This window comes from Festucalex cinctus, chromosome 3 (assembly GCF_051991245.1).
Source record: "Festucalex cinctus isolate MCC-2025b chromosome 3, RoL_Fcin_1.0, whole genome shotgun sequence".
In the NCBI taxonomy this organism is placed as follows: Eukaryota; Metazoa; Chordata; class Actinopteri; order Syngnathiformes; family Syngnathidae; genus Festucalex; species Festucalex cinctus.
Window position 1 is genome coordinate 22,902,571 of NC_135413.1, and position 23,258 is coordinate 22,925,828.

Below are 23,258 nucleotides of genomic sequence, written 5' to 3' on the forward strand. Positions count from 1 at the left end.
ACTGGAAATTTGAGATTAAATTGAAGTAAAAATATTAAAGCATTTCAGTTAATGGATGGATGGTTCATTATGAAACTTAAACCAGTCCTGACATGTGGGCATACTGTAGTTCCAACAACTGGAAAATCTTTTTTTTATCAATGAAACAAAATCTATCAAACTAAATTCCTCATTCTTCAGACTCATTATTGGGAGAACAATACTGGCATACGTAAACACAGTTGCCCATTCTAGCCCATTCTTTGCATATGTGACAACAAGCCCCAAAATGACTGAGACAAGTTGCCCCAAACGACCATGTTGGCTAAAACTTGCTCTAGTTGAAAGTTAGCTTAAAACATAGCAGTGACTGAGGCATGACAAAATGTCTGAATCTCTCCTCTAACAAGTCCACATGATTTGCTGCTAGAATTTGTCTATTTGCCCATTCTTTGCATATGTGACAACAAACCCCAAAATGACTGTGACAAGTTGCCCCAAACGACCATGTTGGCTAAAACTTGCTCTAGTTCAAAGTTAGCTTAAAACAGAGCAGTGACTGAGGCATGACAAAATGTCTGAATCTCTCCTCTAACAAGTCCACATGATTTGCTGCTAGAATTTGTCTATATACGACGCCTGTTTCAAAATATATGAAGGTGAGAAAAATGACTTGGGGTTGTGCAAAACAGATAACTAGCACTCATCTGAGCTCACAATTTGCTATTCTCTTCTCAGACAGTACACAATCCCTGACCATTTATTCAAAGAAAACTAGTATTCCACTTTTTTGTTGCGCCCTCTGCTGGAGAAGAAAATTGCAATGTGACAACTTATCCGTGATACAACTAGCTCCGGTCTCCCTTACATATAACAATCTGTCTTTTTACAGATAATGCTCAATTTTGATTGACAACTATGTTGTTATTGTTGGTTGTTAGTTGCGTAGGTGTGCACTGCATCGCACTGAGAGGTGTTTCGAATATTTTGCCCCCTCATGTTAGCTAATATGGTGAAAAGTCCTTTTCGCAGGATGCAGTGCAGTTAAAAGACTATTATAAAAACAATATATTGTGAAATGAACACTTCTCGGATGGATTGTAACAGCAGAATATTTTCAACACCTCTGGAATTGGGTGTGATTACATGTGCTTGCTGTTTTAATGGTACATTATCCTGACTCCTGCGTGGGTCCAGTTCCCACTAAAGTGATGGTGTGAATGTGAGTGTGAGTCTCTATATGTGCTCTGTGATTGACTGGCGACCAATCCACGGTGGGATCCGCCTTTCGGCTCGAGCTGGATAAGCGCTAGAGAAAATGAATGGATGGATTTATTAGCGTACCTAATCATTAAGTCATCTCCAGTGCATTATAATTAACTACATTTGTAAATGTTCTATTTAGGAATAACACCGATAAACTACCAAATTGATTTCCCTAATTAAACTAACCACTCAATTGAAAGTATTTCTGACGCTCGATGTGCGATTTAACAATCTTTTTTTATTTGTATTTGAATCTCATACCGATATCTTTTTATGCTCCAAAAGTTATGGCCAGTGAGAGAGTATTTGATGATTATTACCACAAATAAAAATCTATTACATTCCTCATTAGACAAACATGCAATAAGACACATTTACTGACAACTATAACAATTTATTTTGTACCGGTTAGGCTGCTTGCGTTTCACATTCATTTATGGTGTAGTTATTTCTCTGGGGAATCATTTGAATATCCATAGCATTTTTGTTGAGAGAAGTTCCAACTCTTTGTGAGACGATGCATGTGTATGATTGGTGCGTGTGTCCATATTTCCATGCATTCTCGTAGTAAACAGTATTCAAACATTCAGTGAGATTTTGCATGCCCCTGTCAAGTGAGTTAAAACAGCTGTTTGCGTAAATTGTTTTTTTGGCCTCAGAGAGCGCATTGACTCTCCGCTCTGCTCTGGAGAGTCTTGTGCCATCCCATTAAACAGGATTTATGGCACCCATGAGCTCACTACTCCATTACCTTTGGGAGAAGGCCTAAAATGTGTGTGTACATTTTTTTTTTTTACGTGGAAGGGGGGGGGGGGGGGGGGGGACAGGCATTTACTGTGTGTCGATGGTCAGCGCGATAGAATAATTTCGAAGCGTCGCATTCTGACGGGCGCTATCGCGCTGATGTTTGTCATTATCCACTAAGAGAGCGTCTGAGAGTCTGCATAGATGGCCTGATTTAAGGACATTAAAAGGCCTTATCTGCTGTCCTTAAGAGAAGGTCAGCCCGTTTAAAATATCAGAAATGCCATGATAACAGTTTAGAGAGATGCAATGTCTCCTGAATACTAATGCAAAACAAAGCTCATTTTGCAGTCTGGAAGTCACGCTTGGGTTTGGTCCATTGCCATTTTTCAGAAATTTGTCCTAGCAGACGTCTAATTGTTATTTTTGGTGGGTTGTTTACACAAACGTAAATATGCTCCACCGCATTCCATCCATGTATTGCTATGGTGTTCATATGCTGTTTCAGCTTGGAGTGCTTTCTTGTATCTCTGCCGATTCTTCTTGTCTTCAAGGCTGTCTAGTCATCACCTTCCAACTCTTTAAAGTGGAACAGTGTCTTCTCCAAACACGATGGATGTTTTTAACGTTCTGACGGTTCAAGCATCGTGACACGCATACACAATACTTCATCGGCTAAAGGAACAAACACATGAGCATTTCAAAATGTTACGAGAGCTCAATAATGGCTGTAGGGCAAAAACTGTTTTTATTTCACTGTTGGTACTTAAAGTGCTCTCAGGCACACAATGGTAAATTGGGACCACTGGGGTCAATATCAACACATAAACAATGAAACAGAAACAGTTGCGCGTGCACACAGAGCTACTATGTGTATTTTACTCCCTTTGTGCATCATATATATATATATATATATATATATATATATATATAACATATATACATAACATAATATAACATATATACATAACATAACATAACATATATACATAACATAACATAACATATATACATAACATAACATAACATATATAACATAACATATGTATATAACATAACATATATAACATAACATAACATAACAAAAAAAATCACTAATCACAATTAATCGCATTTTTACTACTATTTGCTACTAAACTTGTAACAGATATTTGTTTGAGTAAAATCTTGTGATTGATGTAAAGTAATCAAATAAGAAATTCAAATGTTCTAATAGCTTTCAATGGTCCTTGAAGACAGCTGTTCTCTTGTAAAATACAACTGTTGAACAAAATGACCAAAACAGACTCAGGTTTACAGGCATCTTATATTTGCCTCGTAGAAACAATTCTTAAAACTTCCCACTTAGAGGTTTAGAAACTTCTCAACTTACATGTTTAGTTCTGCTCACAAACACTACACTCCAGCAACGTTAGTTGTCAACTTGAGCAAGGTATTTTGTTCCGTGATGATACACCAAAGGCGTACAAATAATGTGCTATTTGGATTTGGCACTGCAAAGTGTACTAATTGCTTTACAGTTTTATTGTATGTGTTAATGTATGTTTAATTTACTTGAAGCTCCGGAACCCAGGTTGTTATTCCAATGATCCATCCATTGTTTTTCTGAACCGCGTATCCTTTTGGACCAATTTTAAATCCATCCGCTAATGTATTACTAGCTGCTAGCTAGCGCTGAGCTAGCTTGGGTCTTTTATAACTCTGCTCCTGTGTACAATTGGCCAAACTCCCTTTGTATGCCGTAGTTATGATGTAAGAGGACAGCAATGAAGTATCAAAGACAAACTCTTTCATAAACTATCTAGCTGGGCTTCATTGACCGCTTAGTTGAATCTAATGCTAAATAGCTGGCTAGCAAACAATTCCGGGTTCCCTTGCTCGAAGGCAGCGGGGTTTTCACGCGACACTTGCTCCTCGAACATCATGTCACACATAGACGTGAGTATGTGTGACCGTTCAACATTCCTTTCATACAATTGATGTGACAATGTTGATATGACTCGAATCTGGAAATACTCCTTCAGCGTTCATTTGTGTCAGTAAAATACATATATAGAAAATCTTATTGAACAATTTGGCACTATTTCTGCTCAAGTTCTCACTTACTCAGCGCTTGTGTTTGTAGCCCTGAGAACTGAAGACACATACAAATCATTTGCAAACTCACAGTCAGGTTCTGCTGGAATCTTGCAAATTTAGTTTCTTCGCATCTACAGGTCCTCTGGTGGCTGTGTCGGGGTGACCTTGCTTTAGTCTACGTTCGGGGGGGAATATTAGCAGTCCCTCCCGGATCCTTTGGTGCCCCTGCAATCTCCTGATGTTTAACCCTGCACTTCATCGCAGTGGTGCAGTGATTACAGGCCATCCTGAGGAACATCGATTGTCCTGCTCCTCCTAGGCAAACCCCACACAATGCTGACGAATGAACTCGTGGCCCTGCCAAGTCCAATTAACTGTCAGTGCCGCATCGACGGGCTCCTCCGTTTGTTGAGAGTGAAGAAAAACAAACTTTTAATCAAATTTGCCTCCAGGCCCCCGGGGTATTTGGGGTTGTAGTTTGCATTCTGCGGCGCTCTCAACCCGCCTGCATTCGTGGCACCCTCTCCGGAGGTTCTATTGCCTGTAGTGGGCCCGAGATAGCACGGCAACCTGCACCTTTTCTATTACCGCTGACTGATAAATCAGCTAGCATTTTATTAATCATATGCAGCTGCACAGTAGGGCAACAAGCCTGAATGTATTAATTTGTATTTGCATGCCTTAACATACAGTACAGCGACACAGAATTACCTTTGTGCATTGTTGATTTTCGGTGGGAGTTTGTCGAGCTCTCACATGAGCGCATGTCATTGTTTTGAATACCAATGAAACAATTGACTGATCAATAAACCAGGTTACATTTTTTTTTCAAAGTATTAACATCTCTACAAATCCCCTCTGTTAATTCTCGCAAGGTCGAGATAAACAACTGCGCTCTGCTCTCCTGTGATTAGAGTAATGCAGACATTACAAGCCCCAAAATTCAATTAAATTGTTTGCTTTTGCCACACAGGGAGAAGGAAAAAAGCGCAATCTACTATCTACTTTGGGCATTCCAACTTTAGTTTCCAAATATTGACAAAAGGCACTCTGAGTAATGAGGGTCAAATAATCAAAAGTATTCGAACGCCTGTTGAAAATAAGAATTTGATCACCACCTTTACAGCTAGAAAAGCTTTTGGGAATGATTTCTAAGTATATTTTGTGGACAAATGTGAGTATTTGAGAGACTCTGACTCACAATCTTCAACTCTTTGACTGCCAAACGTTATCCAAAAAACAACCCCAGCCGATTTCGAGCATTTTCACTCACCTTTCAAAGCAAACAGAATATTGTGCGGTATGACTACATAAACATGGTGGATACCATATGAAAGCTTGGATTCCATTCTTTCACGAGAAAAGAAAAAGTATGTTTCTACCTTTTTACGTTTTTTTAGTAATCACTCTTTGAAATTCGGTCATTTGAGTCACGTAAGCGAAAATACAAAACTATAAAGAGAAAACAAGGTTTTTGTGAAACGATACATTTTTTTTGCACAACAGGGACTTTACAACAGGAGCTGTACAAGACGTTGAGAGAAAAAGAAAAACAAAAAACGTAATAAAGGTAAATTAACTCTTTGACCGCCAAAAATATTTAATAGTGATTAGTAAAATCACAATGTATGCCGCCATAAACGTTAAATCACGTCAACTACATTTAAAAAAAAATTTTTAATTCGCAATACAACGTCTAAGTGCAGCGCTGCCTGGTCAATGGGTTGTGGAATCAAAAACACGCAATAACTATGGTCAGCAGATGGCAGCATTGCATCTCTTTTCAATGGGCTGCCGGTCTATGAAATTACAATGAAACATGATGGAATCTGATGAAATAGAAAATGTTCTAGGATGACGTAAATGATCAAAACCATTGTCATATTAAAGTGTTTTTTTTTTTTTTTTTAATATCATGGGGCAGTAAAAGAGCATTCATTAGGATTTTAGAATACATCATTAAACGTTTTTGGCGGTCAAAGAGTTAAAAAGTTGTTTGAAGTGGTTGAGATTGGAACTGTTCTACACTCAACTCACCTAAGCATGGATCTGTGGTCCTCCTTGAAACGAAAAGAGCCTTCCCAAACGGATGCAGCTTGCAGTCACAATAGTGCAGTCCCCCTCGCCGTGTCCTGTCGCGTCTTCACAATTAGAAGGAGACTTTTTATTGGACTAGAGTGCTGACATTCCACTTCAGCTGAAACGAAGAAGCCCCCCGTCTGAGGTATTTGGATTGAAACTCCTCACCTTGTGATGCTCTTGCCTTTGTTCCGGGCAGATGCGTTTTAAAAGAACCAATGACACAATCGCCCCGCAACCAGACAGCACAAAAAGAGGTTTAAGGCCTGCGGATCGATATCGCCGGCGCTCGCGTGGACTCTCAAACAAGATTCCACGTGGATTTGGTTTCTTACATCGTCTCCTTGTTTAGTTTAATCAAAAGTGACCAGTGATTACACGTATTGATGTGTTGTTTTTAGTATTTGAGACACTCTTCCTCCCATGCTAGTAATCAATCACAATTGAAGGCTCATGCTGACACTCGCTGGAACCTCTCGTCTTTTTCCCCAGATGACTCAATTCATTTGTTTGACGCCTCTTTAATGTAACTACAGTATGTTTTCAATCTCTCTCGCTCGCTCTCTCTGCCGCATGCACACACATAAAGCTCCGTAAGTTTACTTCACTTTGACTTTGAGACTGGAGGGAGAATTATTCATAAGCTGCGTGAGTTTTAGATCGAGGAAGAACGATGCTGCTTTCAGAGCCAGCGGTTCATTTGACATGAACGCCAGGATTTCCTCATTTTTTTCATGGGGAAAAAGTCTCAAAAGAATCCATTTTATCCTGGAGAGATGAGATTGTAAAAAAGAAAAAAATGAGATGTGCTTTTCTGTGTCTGTCCTTTTGTACAATGCTGCTATCTCCGCTATCTATCAATCTTTCGTCCATCCCTGTAGCATATTGAATGTGTTCATTTCCCTTTATATTTTAAAGATTTCTTGTTAGAACACATTTGTAGTATTTCAGGTGATTATTATTTTTTTCTTCCTGGCAGTGTATGTTATTTAAATGTTGAGGAATAATATATCCACTTCGGCAGCCAACAGTGTCAGCTCACGGATGCCAGCAAAACATCCTTATCATTTCCCTTTTCTCCACCGATGTAATATACTCAAATTTGGCACTCGTGGTGCCCGGGCATGCAGGAACTCAACCCAAGAATTTATGACTTTATAATGATCATTTGCATAATGTGATATCATTAAAAAGCAATTATCGCTTAATTTTTGTGAGCCCGTGTCTCTGTGTTGTTTGGAGTAATTTAGTAGGTGTCGGGGCGCTCCAGCTAAATTGCGTGTGCGCTCACTTTGAGGGACACGTCCATAACCCGTGGCATATGACAGGTACATTTATTGGTTTGGCTATGAAAAAAAATAAATTGCTAGCATAGAGTCATAAACATTTTACAAAACATTTTTGCATTCATTGTTCGTCAGGTCACCTGACTGGATGATACCAATTGGCATCTTGGCTCAAAAGTGAAATCTAGTAAACTCATAAACATGAAAATAAACAAAATAATACAATAAACTAGACTAAGTGCAATTTCTGGAGAAATTGCGTGGGAATGCTGAAAGCTAAATGCTAATAGCTGAATGCTAAGATTAGTGGCTTTTTTTTTTAACCACAGTTATACTACTAACCTAGTAACCCATTTCTTCGTAGATGTAAATCATCATTATGGAATCTTGACTCAATGTGATGGGGTCAACTCACCAACTGAACTCACTATAAACCCCAATATTGGCTCAGTCCCTTTTGGACCCAACACTGGGTTAGCTATTTCATCCCAATTTAGGTTACTTTTAACTAGAGCTGTCAAACGATTAATTTTTTTTGATCAGATCAATCACATCTTAGTACTCTGACAAAAGGCTTTTTTATTCAACATTTTTTGCCCGCCTAATTTGAAGAGCACCTACATTACATTACATTCTAACATTCTACATTAAATGTTATGAGGACGTCTTCAACATTATTTGATCCACTGCACATGCTCATCCTCCTCTTTTTCTAATCAGTTAATTACTTGCATAATTTAAAATAAAATAAAAAAACAGTAGTTTTACATGAACAAATATTCTGAATATCATACACAAACATTTATTAAATTCTTCATTTAATGCATTTACTCATGTGTATTGCTCAAACACAACCTGTGCTCCTATTAACATAACCATCCGCTGTCAAGTTAAAGGATAATCTGTGGTCAAAATTAATAATGTGATTAATCTGCATGAATACATGATTAATGCGATATTAACTTTAACTTTGACAGTACTACTTTTAACCCAGCCTATTGAAGACATTTATTTTCATTTTTCGAAGGACGTAGTACATGTACCAACCTTCCACTAGATCCGATGGAAACACAGTTGTGAAATGCTGTATTAGTGCTATATAAATAAAGATGACTTGACTTGACTTGACTAGACTCCTGATAATTGGTAGCTTCTTCTGAACTATCTAAATAAAGACCTATATGCACTTTCATTCATTCATTCATTCATTCATTCATTCATTTTCCTGACCGCTTATTCCTCATAAAGGTTGCGGGGGGTGCTGGAGCCTATCTCAGCGGGCTCTGGGCAGTAGGCGGGGGACACCCTGGCCTGGTTGCCAGCCAATCGCAGGGCACACAAAGACGAACAACCATCCACGCACACAAGCACACCTAGGGACAATTCGGAGTGCCCAATTAACCTGCCATGGATGTCTTTGGAATGTGGGAGGAGACCGGAGTACCCGGAGAAGACCCACGCGGGCACGGGGAGAACATGCAAATCCACCCAGGAAGGCGGGAGTCTGGACTCGAACCCGAGTCCTCAGTATTGGGAGGCGGACGTGCTAACCAGTCAGCACCGTGCCGCCCCCATATGCACGTTTACCCAAATCTTACTTATGTCTATGTACATAAATTTAAAATTCTTTTCTTTTAGCGCCTTAGCCGATGACAACAAAAGAAACTGATGCGGGCTCCCTATCGACATTCCACGACCGAACATCCGTCTCGGCTCTTTGACCGGGGCCCCTTGTCATTGACTGCTAATGCCCCGTGGTACAATTGGCTCCATGCTAATTACAATTGATAATTGAAAAAAGGAAATCGATGTGTGCAAATGGCGAGTGGTAAGAGTTGGTTTTATCAGCTTGACATTGTTTTTTTGGGGGGGTTTTCAGCTGTGTGTGATGCAGCACAAACATGACTTTGTTTATTGCACTGCAGTAAGTGTGTACTGGTGCGCCTGGTGGAGATGAACCATTACCCCCCCCCCCCCCCCCCCCTTCTCAAGGCTTTTTTGCTTGTTGCTGTATTAAACGAAAGCAAAAGGTCTCTGCAGGATGAGACGGGTTATTAAATAAAAAAGAAAAGTGTGACAGTCAGTTTAACAATATGATGATCCACAAGCTTTTATGAGCTGCGTGTGAAGTTCTGTAGAACGAGCGCCTGGTTTACTGCGCGTGAGTGTCTTTTCACACTCCGCTCGTGCTGCAACAAGAAAAAAAAAAAAAGAATGGTTTTATTTGAAATACCATAAAGTTGTGCGGAATTAAGACTGCGAAGATGCAGTCTGGTCATACTTAGTAGCCTTGTTAGCTACTCAGTCGTAGGGATGTAACGATATCCAAATATCACGATACGATATTATCACGATATGAAGCTCACGATACGATAATTATCACGATATTGCGGGGAGGTTGGCGATATTTAAAGAAGGTCACAATATTGTAAAAAAAAAAAGAGCTCATATTAAAAAAACAAACAAAAAAAACCCAATATTGTGCCTTTGTACATAACCGCAATACATATAAACTACCTCCAATCTCTAATAACACTTCACATTGAGGCACTTACTCACCTAATGCAAGCCCACATTGAGTTCCTCCACATATTGACTCACTTCACAAGCATGTTACAATCCCCTTCATCTGACAATTAGTGATTTTAAACATAGAAGGGCCAAAATATCCCTAATGAAAATTAAACTGCACTAAAAAAACAAAAAAAAACAACTAGCCAGCAGAGGGTGCTAGAACTGCACAAATGGAAATCAACCTGACTTTTTTAACAGATGAGTAGTTTTTAAATATTGTGAACATGACAACAACGATATTGTTTTAATATCACGATATCACGATATTGCACTTATCGTTACATCCCTACTCAGTAGCTCAGACTTTTTAATCAGAACAGCGTCATTCTTAAATGTGTAAACTTATTTAGTGATCACGTTGAACAATCGGGATAATCAACCGTCACATCCTGTTTCTACCCTTCCACCTGCAAGGCCAGCCCAGACGCACGTTCAGACTCAAGCATCTGAGCAATTTGTGTTCCGAGCGTCTCCTCCTTATGTTGTTAACTTGGCCCCGTGCTCATCAGTCCTCAGGGGGGGGGGAGAAAATGCACAAGGCCTCGGAGAAGATGAATTAAAGCAGGACAACAAACACGCCCAACAACAGAAGCTGCGGCGAGCCGCTTCTCCAATCTAGCAGAACCACCCTTTATGACTATTGGCAGATTTTTATGTATGCTTTTCCAAATGCATTTGTCAAGCTAACAGCGACGTGTCCGTGCTGTAGTTTTGTTCTGTTTACCTTTCGCGGCTTAATATCAAAACCTTAAATAACTGCAGTATTTGTAATCACTTGCATTTGAATGAGTCACGCATGGCAGAAGGTGCTTAGCATCCAAAACTTGGAAATAAGTAAACAATGTTAGACTTAAGAAAAATGCTGACTTCTTTGTTTTTTTTTGTTTTTTGTTTGACAACACCCCAAAACAGGCTTTACCGTAAGTCAGGGTTTTTCAAGTTGCGGTCCCCTTGTTGAACATAAAATTGTTATTGCCGTTATTGCTATGCTGCTGCCGATGTGTTAGTGTCCACTTGGGCATTAAAAGAGAGTTGTTGGTTATACTTGAGATCTGGTTCAACAATTTTAAAGACAGATTTAAATGTAGTCCTAAAAATACATCTCTTTTTATGACTAAGTGAAATTTCCAGTTCATTTTTAAAGGGACAGTGTTTAGTATTTAGTGCCATCTAGTGGCGAACTAATAGAATGCAACGACATTGCATTTTTGAAGCGCGCGTGCCTCAGAGTGACCACACTTCGCAAGCCTGAAACCAATTACTACATTTACTATGTTCTTCTTCAGATATCGGTAGCAGAAAAGATGGTGGTGAAACATGTAATATGTAGCATGATTAGCTATTAGACCTAGATTATATATATATTTTTTTTTTAAATGTACGTTGATGTGATACAACATATTTTTTTAATAGTAGGGGGTTTTAAATGAATGAACAATGAAAAATTTTGGGGGAATTCTACACACTGTCCCATTAATGTTTTTCCTGCGCAGCATGGAAAGTGCTGCTTTTCATATTCATGTTGAAGCATTGGGCCTGATGAAACTAATTCTGATAGAATCTATGTGGGATTCCAGAAAAATTCTTAAACTTAATCTCTAAAACACAATTACACCGTTGAAGATATTTTAAATGATAAGATTATAAACAACTAGAATCACAGAAATTTCAATGAACAAATATTTGTCAATGATAAGACTCCTGTATCGTAAATGTATAGTTTTCTGAAGAAAACGTACATGAATGTGTGCCTCAATGTTCTTGAAAATTGCGCAAGTAGGAAATAACGCCATGTGAATGAAGTACATTATAATGTACTGTATGCAAATCATTTTATTATGTCCCTTCAGTAACTGATTGATTTTATGAATTTTCTCTTCTCTAGCGTAAGGAACTAAATTACCAACATTAAGTTAATGTGGCGGGCTGATTTTTTTATTTTTTTTTTTTTTTTTTTTTTTGCTCTATTCTAAAGCAGCTGGACCGCTCGCCTCAAGTGAAGGCTGTCAGCAGTTTATAATCCTCTGTGAGTTGCTTTGTTTGTATGTTTAGGAATTTAACATACAAATACACCAATGCTACCTAGAGTTAGAACTACGACAATAGGTGACGAGGATCATACACAAGTGCCAAATTAAATTATTAAAATATCCTAAATCTCTTTGGAGCTTGATAGCACAGAGATAATAGCTATTTAATCTGATAGTTAAGTAAACCTGACATTCTGCTTGGATTTCCCAAAGAGGCGTAAATAACTACAACTAATAAAACATGGACCAGATACTTACTGTACCCTGTACAGTACCTGGAGCTATTGTAGCCAAAAATATAACCAAAGTGAGAAAAATGTATGACTTCACGCAATAATCATCACTTTCCCCGTCGCACCAGTTCTGTGGAATCTTCACTTTATTAATCCGCATGATTTATTTCATGTGCTGTGATGAACGGATGAACGTTAACGAACTTTTATTGGACTTTCATTGTGGAAAGAGTGCATAATGTGGTGTCAGCTGAATCGCAAGCAGAATGGTGTCATTGTTCCTATTAAAAAAGATGAATGTTAAATATTTTAGCATGGAAAGCCTGCGTCGCCATGTTCAAGTCATAATATGACTGTGGGCAATCAATGAAGTTACTACTAGGAAGTAATTTTAGTTACGAAAGATTCCAGTTCTGTGCCATGAAACCAATAGTGACTCTTTAATTGCAGTTATTTTTACATAATAAAATAGTGAATAGTAGGACAGATTAATTAGGGCTATATTCAGTTTATGTAAAGTCAAAGAAATATTGTGGATATTTAAAGAAAAGAAAGTAAAATCAATAGTAAAAAGTTGTAACCTCACAAAAGTTATAATATCAGAAGTATCATTTCTCTGAGGATATGGTTGTAATGTTGTGAGAGTATCGACACAATTTCACACCAACTGCCAACGGAACAATCTGAGACTGAATGCTTCTGTCTTCGTTCGGGGTGGGAATCTTTGGACACCTCACGATTCGATTATGAAACTCAAATCACGGATTTTAGTCCCGGATTGGATCGGTTTTTTTGGGATCGGCAAAAAAAGAAAAAAAAGATAGACGTGTCTTCATTTATTTTATGAAACACTTTCCCCCCATTAAATACAAAGTTCAACTCAAAATATCAACGTAAAAATCAGGACACCTTATTTTATACATGGGCCATATGCATTGGTCCTGCCTTATATTGCATATAAAGTTGCGTTCCTAAAATCTAAACGGCCATATTTGATATTTATTATATATATTTTTTTGTTGTCTGTTGATTTTTTTTTTAATTACATTTATTTATATATTTATTATTATTATTTTTATGTATTTATTTTTTGGGGAAGTACAAGGATTCAGCCCAATACCAGATGTATACAGTACATTATTATTTTCAAGACAATATTCTTGCATTATTACAACTACTACACTAACTTTGACTCTCTGTATTTTAGAAAACAGTTTTCCTTTGCTTTTTGAGTTTTTTTTTTTTTTAGGTGATAGTTTACTTTGTCATGCATATACTACTACTGACGTACATTTTATTGCATGTTGTACAACTTTGTAACAAATAAAAGTTGAGTATAAGGGGAGATTACAGCAGCTGTTTTTCATGTTTGTGTTTTCTGAGTGTATTCAATAAAAGACAGAAATAATTAGCTACGTTCATCTAATGGTGATCGAAGACTTTTACAATGTAATGTAAATGAGGCGTAAAAAGCTCTCAGTGTTTCTCACTCAACCGGCAACAATGTGTGTTAATAACAATTATGAGGCAGCGAGTCAATAGCAACAATGTGTTTTTCTTTTCAAAGGAGACACATTACGATTTTTTTCTCATGTCTAAATAACATCAAAACACCCCAACGAGCACTAATGCACTATTTACGCCATCCTTCTGAAATCAGCCTGTTTCAGAGGCCAGTCAGCGGGCCAAATCTTACGAATGGATGCTGTGGCCAACTGCTTAATTAATTGTAGTAATAGAAGCTGAGCCCAGACTGTGAAAAACAGAGCGCACCCGTAAAGTATAAACAAACAATAAAAGCAATTCTGACTCATGTAGGCAGCTGTCTGTAAACTACGGTGCACTGTGTATATGTGTCAAATGGACTCTGGCTTTTGTTAGGAATTGACTCTGGGTCTTCTTAAGGGACGGGTTATTAAGTAAAGTCCCACTGTTATGTAGCAATGAGATTGAAGTGCAGAACGGCTTGCTCACAAAAACATTTTCAAAAAAAATGTTTAATTTCACACTTCATGAGCTGCATGCCCTCCACACTACTGGTATTCATAATAAATAAATATCAAATAAAAATAAAAGTACATTTTTGACTTGGTCATTTACTGTATTTCCTGTCAAAAGGACAGACCTTCAAAATAAAAATAAATAAATGAAAAAAAATGTCACCACATTGTGGCTTATTTTGCAGTCACGCTTAATAAACAAGCACAAAAAAAATAAATAAATAAACAAGCACAAAATAGTTAGAGATCGGCTTTTAAATTGGCCTCCATGAGGTCAGCGAGGCTGTGGTGAAACTATTATACTGGCATGCTCTTATTTTGTAGGCCTGGCTGATAACAGGATGTAATGCCCAAACTTGTCAAAGCTTGTTATTGCCTTTTGTTGTTGCTAAAAGCTTGCATTGTAGATATGGCTTGTCACCCTTTTTACACTGTACGACAAAACGAGTTGCAGCCATTTAACTCATTCAAACCCAAAAACGTAGAAATTTTTTAGTGCTTTGTCCTGCACTCTCAAAAACTTATTTATAACTTCTTTTATGTTTTTCTATCCTAGTGCATACAGAAGGCTTTGATGCAGCCTCTCAACTGCAAAGAACGGTTGAAAAAAAAAAAAAGCTAGTTATTACACAAACGGCCAACAGGTGGCAGCAGAGCAAAGGAGATCAACCAGGGCTATGTTGGAAACAAAAAATCTCAATTACTCACAATTCTAAATAGATTTCTGAATAATGATGACGCGATGAAGGTTCTGACATGAAGAGGTCGCTTTAAGCAATGGTAGTTATTACAAAAAACAGCCAGTAGGTGGCAGAGTATAAGAGCTCATGTTGCAACAAACTCTTTTTTTCCCCCAGTGTTTTCAACAGGTTTGTGAATAATGATGAAACTTAATGATGGAAACAGTACAAATGTTGTTGTTTTTTTCCTGATGAAAGAAGAGACTCTAACCTTTCTTTTGGTCGGTTCCATGTTTTGTTTTGTTTTTTGTTTGTTTTTATAGCAATAAAACACAATCTGTGGACATTGCAAAAAAAAAAAGGGGGTTGCTTCAGTGAAAAATGGCTGGGACTGAATGAGTTAATAAGGCAAGGGAGTCTTCAATAAAGTTAAAAGTGAGATTGATTGACTTGTCATTTATTTCTATTTATTTTTCTGTTTTTGTATGAGGAGCAGTAATTATTCTCTATTAATTGCTTTTTTTTTTTTTGTGATTTCTGGAACGGATTGATCAGTTATACATTATTTACGAAGGGAATTATTGCGTTGACTTTCGTACAATTTGATATTAGTCAGACTTTCTGAAACCGATTAATCATGAAAACCGAAGTTCAGCTATATGAAGTGGCAAGGACCCAACGGCAACAACCTTGCGGACAACTTTCCCACACAACCTGCTTTTAAAGAGTTTGACTCGTCCATTTTGACTTGAACTTTGAGAGGCTTGTGGTGACTTTCTGTGGCACCTCCTTATTACAGGGTGTCAATCAGTGTGTGCTCAGGAGGCCACGCAGAGGAGAACTTGTGAGCAAAGTCAGCTGCTGGAAGTTGTTTGTTCTTAATCCCACCGCACTCGGTCACTCATCATGCCGACTCTTGAGCGCACTTCAAAGCCGGGCGCCGGCGCCACGGCTTTCTTAGCCCGTGCTTTGGACGCCACCTTCAAAAGTTTGCCATCGGCTCCTTCCTCACAATGCAATCTGTTTTGTTCCAGCCAAGGAGATTATACCCAGCACCTTGGGATTGTTCTTCTCCCCCGTATGTGAGGTTATCCGCATCCTTGCTCTTATACAATATGAGCTCTGAGAGTCCGAGGCGGCTTGTGTAAGCGTCCGCTCGTTAGGTAGCCTGACCCGGGTCGGTGCAGTTAATGGGTCGGATCGCGAGACTCGCTGTCTTCAGACGCGTGGCGAGCCTTGCTGCCGGCGCAAAAACAACTCACCGGGGGCGGATCGTCACATCACTCAATTTAGCCGCGCTCCCCAGAAACTTATGTCCTCACGCTCGTGTCCTCTGTGTTTGCTTGCCGCACATCAGCGCTGACTTCTAAATGACGGTTAACTGCTGTCAATGCGGGCAAAGCGAGAGACGCCTGGGCCAAGTTGGGTAATGGGCTTTGTGCTCTGTGTGTGCCGAGGCTTCCAACTGCAAGCCTGGCGGTTTGCGACTCCGAATGGTAACACGGGTTGAGCTCACAATGCAGTTTGGTGCGATCACCTATCACAGTAAATTCTGTAGAGTAAATGTTACTATAAACCGAGTCTATTTGCTCCCACTCTAAATAGAGCATAATTTATACTTGGAAGAGAGTAAATTTTACAAAAAGTATTTTTAGTTGGGGCCAACAGATTAATCGGCCGCCGATTATAATAGGCCGATTATTGGCCTTCAAACATCGGCCAAAACAACAAACAATTGGCCAATTGGGCCAAATAATTTTTCCCCTTTAAAACGTTATCGAAGAAAACCGAAGTTTCTGACGCTGTGAAAGTACCCTGAATGCACCATTTTGCTTGCTTAGCATTAGCAACTAGCAAGGGTGTAGCATATGTTATTCTGGTTACGCTCACAGGACACTGAGGAATAGTAAACACTTATATAATTGTTTTAAATAATAATAATAATAATAATAATATATTTATAATAAATAAATAAATAACATTATAATAATAATTATTATATATTTATACATTTTATATAGTTTTAAATAATCGGCAGATTAATCGGTACTTTCCCTTGCCAATAATCGGTATCTGCATCGGCCTCAAAAAAATGCATATCGGTCGGCCCTAATTTTTAGTGTGTACGAGAGAATTTGCACATGAACAAACCTATTAAAGATTTTTCACTCAGAAATTCGAAGTAAATTTCGCACGGAGAGTTTTTGACTCAATTTTACTAATTTATTTATTTGATTGTTTTTAAAGTTACACAAAGGTTGAGGAACAAACTCACAACCTTCAACTTGGGAGACTGCTACCAGGGTTTTTCCTGTGTACAAAATGCAGAGGCGGCCATCTCAACCTAATTTGCTTGGCACCTCCAGCCTGAGCCACTGATATCGCTCAACACAGTGCTACAACACATTTTAACTACACTTGCAGTTGGCCTCATGGCCTCATTCACAGTACAAAATAGATCCCCAAAGATATCAATGTGAAAATAAATCAATTTGTCGATGGGAAATCCTCCCACACAGAAAGAGAAAAAGATCAAATATTCTCTCGCTTCCAGTGTTCATTTAATTAATGTTATGACTACAAATGTTTGTTATGTTTCAGGATGAAAAATTCATATATTAGCCGCATCATTGTATAAGCCGCAGGGGTTGAAAGCGTGAGAAAAAAGTCGCGGCTTATAGTCCGGCAATTACGGTATATAAAATAAACATAATAGTGTTTTACAACAATGCTGAACTATATTTACAATTTAATATGTACTAGTGGATGAATTTTTAATGTTTGTAGTTAAAACAAAAATGTAAAAAAAATAATGGCAACTTTGTATTCATATAATTTCTCATTTCTAGTCCCTAATGCGGCCCATAATGGTATCGGTCACCGCCATGAGTACCGATACCTTAAAATAAGACATTCTTGGCACCGGTATTGGTAGTCACCCATCTTAGTCGGGGTGATACCACCTCTGCCTCAATTTGAGCCATGAAAAACTCTGGCTACTCTACCACCTGAGCTATGCCATTACTACTGATTGCCTATATCCAAAAGGAGACCAAAAACGATGCTTGGAGTTATGAAGTTTCCAACTGACAGGAGCGATATACTAACACACAGCAGGAGCTCCGTGGCTCAGTGAGTAAGTTGTGAGTTTGTTCCTTAACCCTTGAGTGACTTTTTTTTCTTCTTTTTTTTTTTCTTCTTTTGTCAAGTGAAAATATGGTCTGGCTATCTGGCATCTGAAGGGTCATGCTTTCTGTTATTATATTTGCTGTGTATAACAACAAATTCAACTGAACATTAAAAAAAAAAAAGTAGCCTACCAGTTAACAAATAACGCGAACGTCAGAGATAATGGTGCGCTCGTCAATTAGCATGCTTTCAACAGAACAAATCAAGATGGGAAAAACTACTTCTGCAAACTTGGCCTCAACGCCCTGACTTTTTTCCAAGTACTCAACCATTAAGGGAACCATTCATGCCGCACACGAGATTTATGTTCACTCAATACGGCCCGCGAGCCGCGTCGACGAGAGCCGCAGCAGCCACGGCGGCCGAGCGACGTGTTTGACGACCACCCTCTGGGCGGACCTGTCCGTATCCGTGGAGGGAATGATCATTTTCCTGCTGTGTGCCTGGAAAAACAAGCCTGGCTGGCAACCACGAAATAGGCTTCATTGAGCTCCCACCTTGGCTGATCACACCTCTGGCAAAGCGGACATACAAGACAGCGGCCCCCTTAGCCTGCCAGCAATCAATAGTGGAATATTCACCTAACAGGCTGCAGCCAATAGGCCTCAAAATGTGCTTTTATGGGGAGCAATAGAGCAGGTGTTGATGGAGATACATCAGGCCATACCAATCACTTAAATCAGCACTCCACTCTCTCAAGAACAATTAGGTTTGCGAGGCAACCTGCGCTCTGCGCCAATTGCTCTTCACATAAAAAATGGCTGTTTATTTAACATTGAAGGATTAGCTCTTTGCTTGCAGTTTGTGGGATTATTGAGTGCCTCTAAACACACCTGTCACTGGCGCAGTGTGCGAATGTGCTTGTTTTACACCACTCCCTCAGGCCCCACTTGGTCATGTCATCAGGCTATTTACTTGAGCCCACGTGAAGTGGCAATTTTTACAGTGTCAATATAACAATGCGGTTGCAAGAGCCAAGAGTGCGATTAGGGGAGATGAATGTTGTCTCATTCAGGTATTGTCTGCCCAATTACTCCAATGAAATACAATTAGTTTAGCAAAGTTGTAAAAGCGAGCACTTGACCATCAATGCGGTTTTGTCAATAGTGACCTATGTATCTTTAAGATTTGAACAGCTGCCACACTTTGGTTGCCTACTTGTAGACTCATTTAAGGTTTTGTTTTCTATGAAAGTTCTGATATATTAGCACACAGTAACTGAAATTATTTGAAATATCGGTATCCCCTTTTAGCTATAAGAGCTTCCACACTTCTGGAAAGACTTTCTACAAAATGTCGCATTGGGTCTGTGGAAAGTTCAATGATGTTGGAACAGAGAGACGGCTTGGCTCACTGTCTCTGTTGTGGTGCATCCCAAAAGGTTTTTGATGGCGTCTGCGCCATACTTCTCTGGGCATGCCTCACTTTGTGCACTGGGAACAGGAAAAAAAGAAGAAAAAGTCCTTCCTAAATTGTTGCCACCAAAGTTGGAAGCATTGAATTGTCCAGAATGTCTCGCTAAGAAAAGGAATTAAAGGGTGACTTTGCAGTTTTAAAACAGCTAGCATGATTTGAATGTAGCTTCACTTACTTTATAGTTTCCCCCCTTGAGTTTGACCAAAGTAGCACCCCTCACTGACATTCATAATGGCACACAATTATGAAAGCACATAGTTGTGACAAATAGAGACAATGCTTGTCACCTTGTATAAAATAGGTAGTAGCAATACTAAGCTAGCATTACAACTGTAAACAAACCTACTTTAGCCACGGCTGCTATGCTGGTAGCATGGCTTATTCAAGTTAGTGTTACCATAAAACTAACTTTATCCTATAGGCCTATCTTTGAAGTCACATTATTTTGAATGTACGATCCACATTAGCGCTGTAAACAAGCCTGCGTTAGCCAAAGCTGCTACATTTGTTGAATGACTTCTTCGGAATAGTGTTAACACTAATAAGCCTCTGTGTGTTATGACTAAATGTTAGCAAACAATGGATGGACATTGTTTTCCTTTTTTGTCCAGAAATAGATAAACTGGATATTCCAAAACTAGCTTGAAGCCCAAGCTAACAGGTCAGCGTGTGGCTGCCTGCGTTAGCCAAAGCTGCTATGTTATTCGAATGACTTCTTCATAATAGTGTTAACACTAAAAAAAAAAGTGTCAGTTTGAAGTCATGTTTTTTGGAATGTACAATTTACAAAAATCAAAAAGAGGCCAAAAAAAAGTTGCTCATTCCGCATGGCTTCTGCTTGAAATCCCTTTGCTCAGCCTCTGTTTGCTAGTGCTATGGCTAAAGTCCAGAGGTGGCTAACTGGATATTCCAAAAATAGCTTGAAGTCCAAGCTAACAGGCCAACGTGCGGCTGCGAGGGTTGGTAATGGCTCAAAAATTGTCTTTTTCGTGGTTTTATTCATTGAGGTATCTCAGGATTTGCAGAAGGCAGCACAGTGATCTAATAGTTGCAAGGTTCTAGGTTTGAATCTTGGCTCTGTCTGGAATTTTTAAATTCTCTCCATGCTTGTGTGAATTTTCTCCAGAATTTTTTATGTCTGTTGAAGACCTCAATTTGTGGGTGAATGTGAATGCTTGTTTTTCTCAATGTGTTCTGTGATTGACTGGCCAGTCGCGGGAGTCAGATGGACTATAAGCTCCAGCTCAGACAAGCGCGGTACAAAATGGATGGAAGTTTTGCAGAATTTATTTATTTTAAATAGTTGGCCATTTGTGTGTTCCTGCAGGTTGCGAGAGTGACTTCTGGGGACCTCATTGCAGTAACCGCTGCCAGTGCCAAAATGGGGCAAAGTGCAACCCCATCACTGGGGCGTGCGTCTGCACCGATGGCTACCAAGGATGGCGTTGTGAGGAGCTCTGTGAGCCGGGTTACTATGGCAAAGCTTGCCAACTGCCATGCCAGTGTCTCAATGGCGCCACCTGCGACCACGAAACCGGAGAGTGCATCTGCGCACCGGGCTACACGGGCGCCTTGTGAGTAGCGACGACATTTGACGCAATTTGAACTGCACCAGCGTTTACGTTTTGACTTGTTTGTCGGCAGCTGTGGCGAACGTTGCCCCTACGGCAGTCACGGGCCGCAGTGTGAGCAAGGCTGCCCCTGTCAGAACGGAGGCACGTGTCACCACATCACCGGGGATTGTTCCTGCCGCGCAGGGTGGACGGTAGGTCCCTTGAGTTAAGAAAATATTCATCAATCATGTATGATGATGCAAGGTGGGGCTAATTGTTTTGACCTAACAGATTGGATAGGCTAATGTTGGTAGTGAATTTGAAGAAAATTTAGTGCTACATTCTTGGGCACTATCAGTCACCACTTTCTGTGGTGACCCCTGACACAGGAAGTTTACTTCTTCACAGAAAATGCTTGGAATAATATTAGTAATAATAATAATAATCCCTCTGCTTATGCAATATATGCTGTATATGCAAAAATAACTGTTTCATACGGCTTCCGAAACAACTGAACATATCCCATTCCTGCTGCCCTCTTTCCCACTAGGTTAGTGGCGAGGCTGCAGATCCACCCCCCACCCCCACCTCCAGTTATTAAACGGAAGCTCGTGCTCAATACCCGCACCAAGCAGGGGGCAATCTCATTTCTGTGGATCCTTTGCCTAACACTGCCCACTTTGCAATACAACCATGTCACACTATTGTGTGCCCTAGAAAAATTTCCCTTGAGGAACAATTAGTTCATTTTAACACTCAAAGAACTTTACATAACTTGAAATGTTACATCAACCTACCAAGAGACTACAGATGGAAACTAGCCTACGGCTAGAATCTGTCATATTTACTTGCAAATGTTCAAACCCGTAATGTGCGCTGTCTCTTTTTGGATAAACAGATCCTGAACATAATACGTGCTATAGAAAATGAATGGATGGCTATTTAATTTTATGCAGTTTTATCGTTACCTTGCTTTGCTATTTGACTTGGGTGTTACCATTATGATATATATATATATATATATATATATATATATATATATATATATATATATATATATATATATATATATATATATATATATATATATATATATATATATATATATATATATAGGGCGGCACGGTAGTCGAGTGGTTAGCACGTCCGCTTCCCAGTTCTGAGGTCTCCGGTTCGAGTCCAGGCTCGGACCTTCCTGGGTGGAGTTTGCATGTTCTCCCCGTGCCCGCGTGGGTCTTCTCCGGGTACTCCGGTCTCCTCCCACATTCCAAAGACATGCATGGCAGGTTAATTGGGCGCTCCGAATTGTCCCTAGGTGTGCGTGTGAGTGTGGATGGTTGTTTGTCTCTGTGTGCCCTGCGATTGGTTGGCAACCAGTCCAGGGTGTCCCCCGCCTACTGCCCAGAGCCAGCTGAGATAGGCGCCAGCAGCCCCCGCGACCCTTGTGAGGAATAAGCGGTCAAGAAAATGGATGGATGGATATATATATATATATATATATATATATATATATATATATATATATATATATATATATATATATATATATATATATATATATATATATATATATATATATATATATACATACAGCTAAATTATTAGGAGAAAAATAACAGAAATAGCATCATCATATTAATTGTTTAAATGAAAAATGTAATAATAAATGATGGGCTCTAAAGCAACGATGTTCGCCTTCTTCATCCTCAAATGAGATATTACTTGTAATTGTCTTGGTGTGAATCATAATAAAAGGTAAATGTACAGCACTTAAAATCAATTATGGGTTCATACAGTTACAGCAACAGTCAACTTTTTTTTTTTTTAAATGTTGCGTTCAAGGTATATGAGTTCATTAGCAAAATATTTATCAATATCAGAGGGCGGCCATTTTGCCACTTGCTGTCGGCTAAAAATAACATCACAGTTGCTCAGGTCTCAGGTAACAACCAATCACAGCTCAGCTTCAGAAAATAGGTGAGCTGTGATTGGTTGTTGAGCAACTGTGATGTCATCTTCAGTCGACAGCAAGTGGCAAAATGGGCGCCCCTGAGATAGATAAAAATGAATGGATTTTGCTGCATAACTCATATTCCACAGATGTAATATTCATCAGAATGACATGTTTAGACAAGTGAGGTCACATATGA

The 23,258-nt window shown here is 39.2% G+C and overlaps 1 protein-coding gene across 4 annotated transcripts in view; it reads left to right on the forward strand.

Moving 5' to 3' along the window:
* megf11 (multiple EGF-like-domains 11) overlaps positions 1-23,258 on the forward strand; it is a 138,780-nt gene that overhangs the window by 69,578 nt on the left and 45,944 nt on the right. For all 4 annotated transcript variants that reach the window (XM_077516748.1, XM_077516747.1, XM_077516749.1 and 1 more), the window contains 2 exons: positions 20,883-21,129; positions 21,200-21,320. In XM_077516748.1, coding sequence (XP_077372874.1) covers positions 20,883-21,129; positions 21,200-21,320 — 368 coding nt within the window. The remainder of the gene's footprint in view (positions 1-20,882; positions 21,130-21,199; positions 21,321-23,258) is intronic.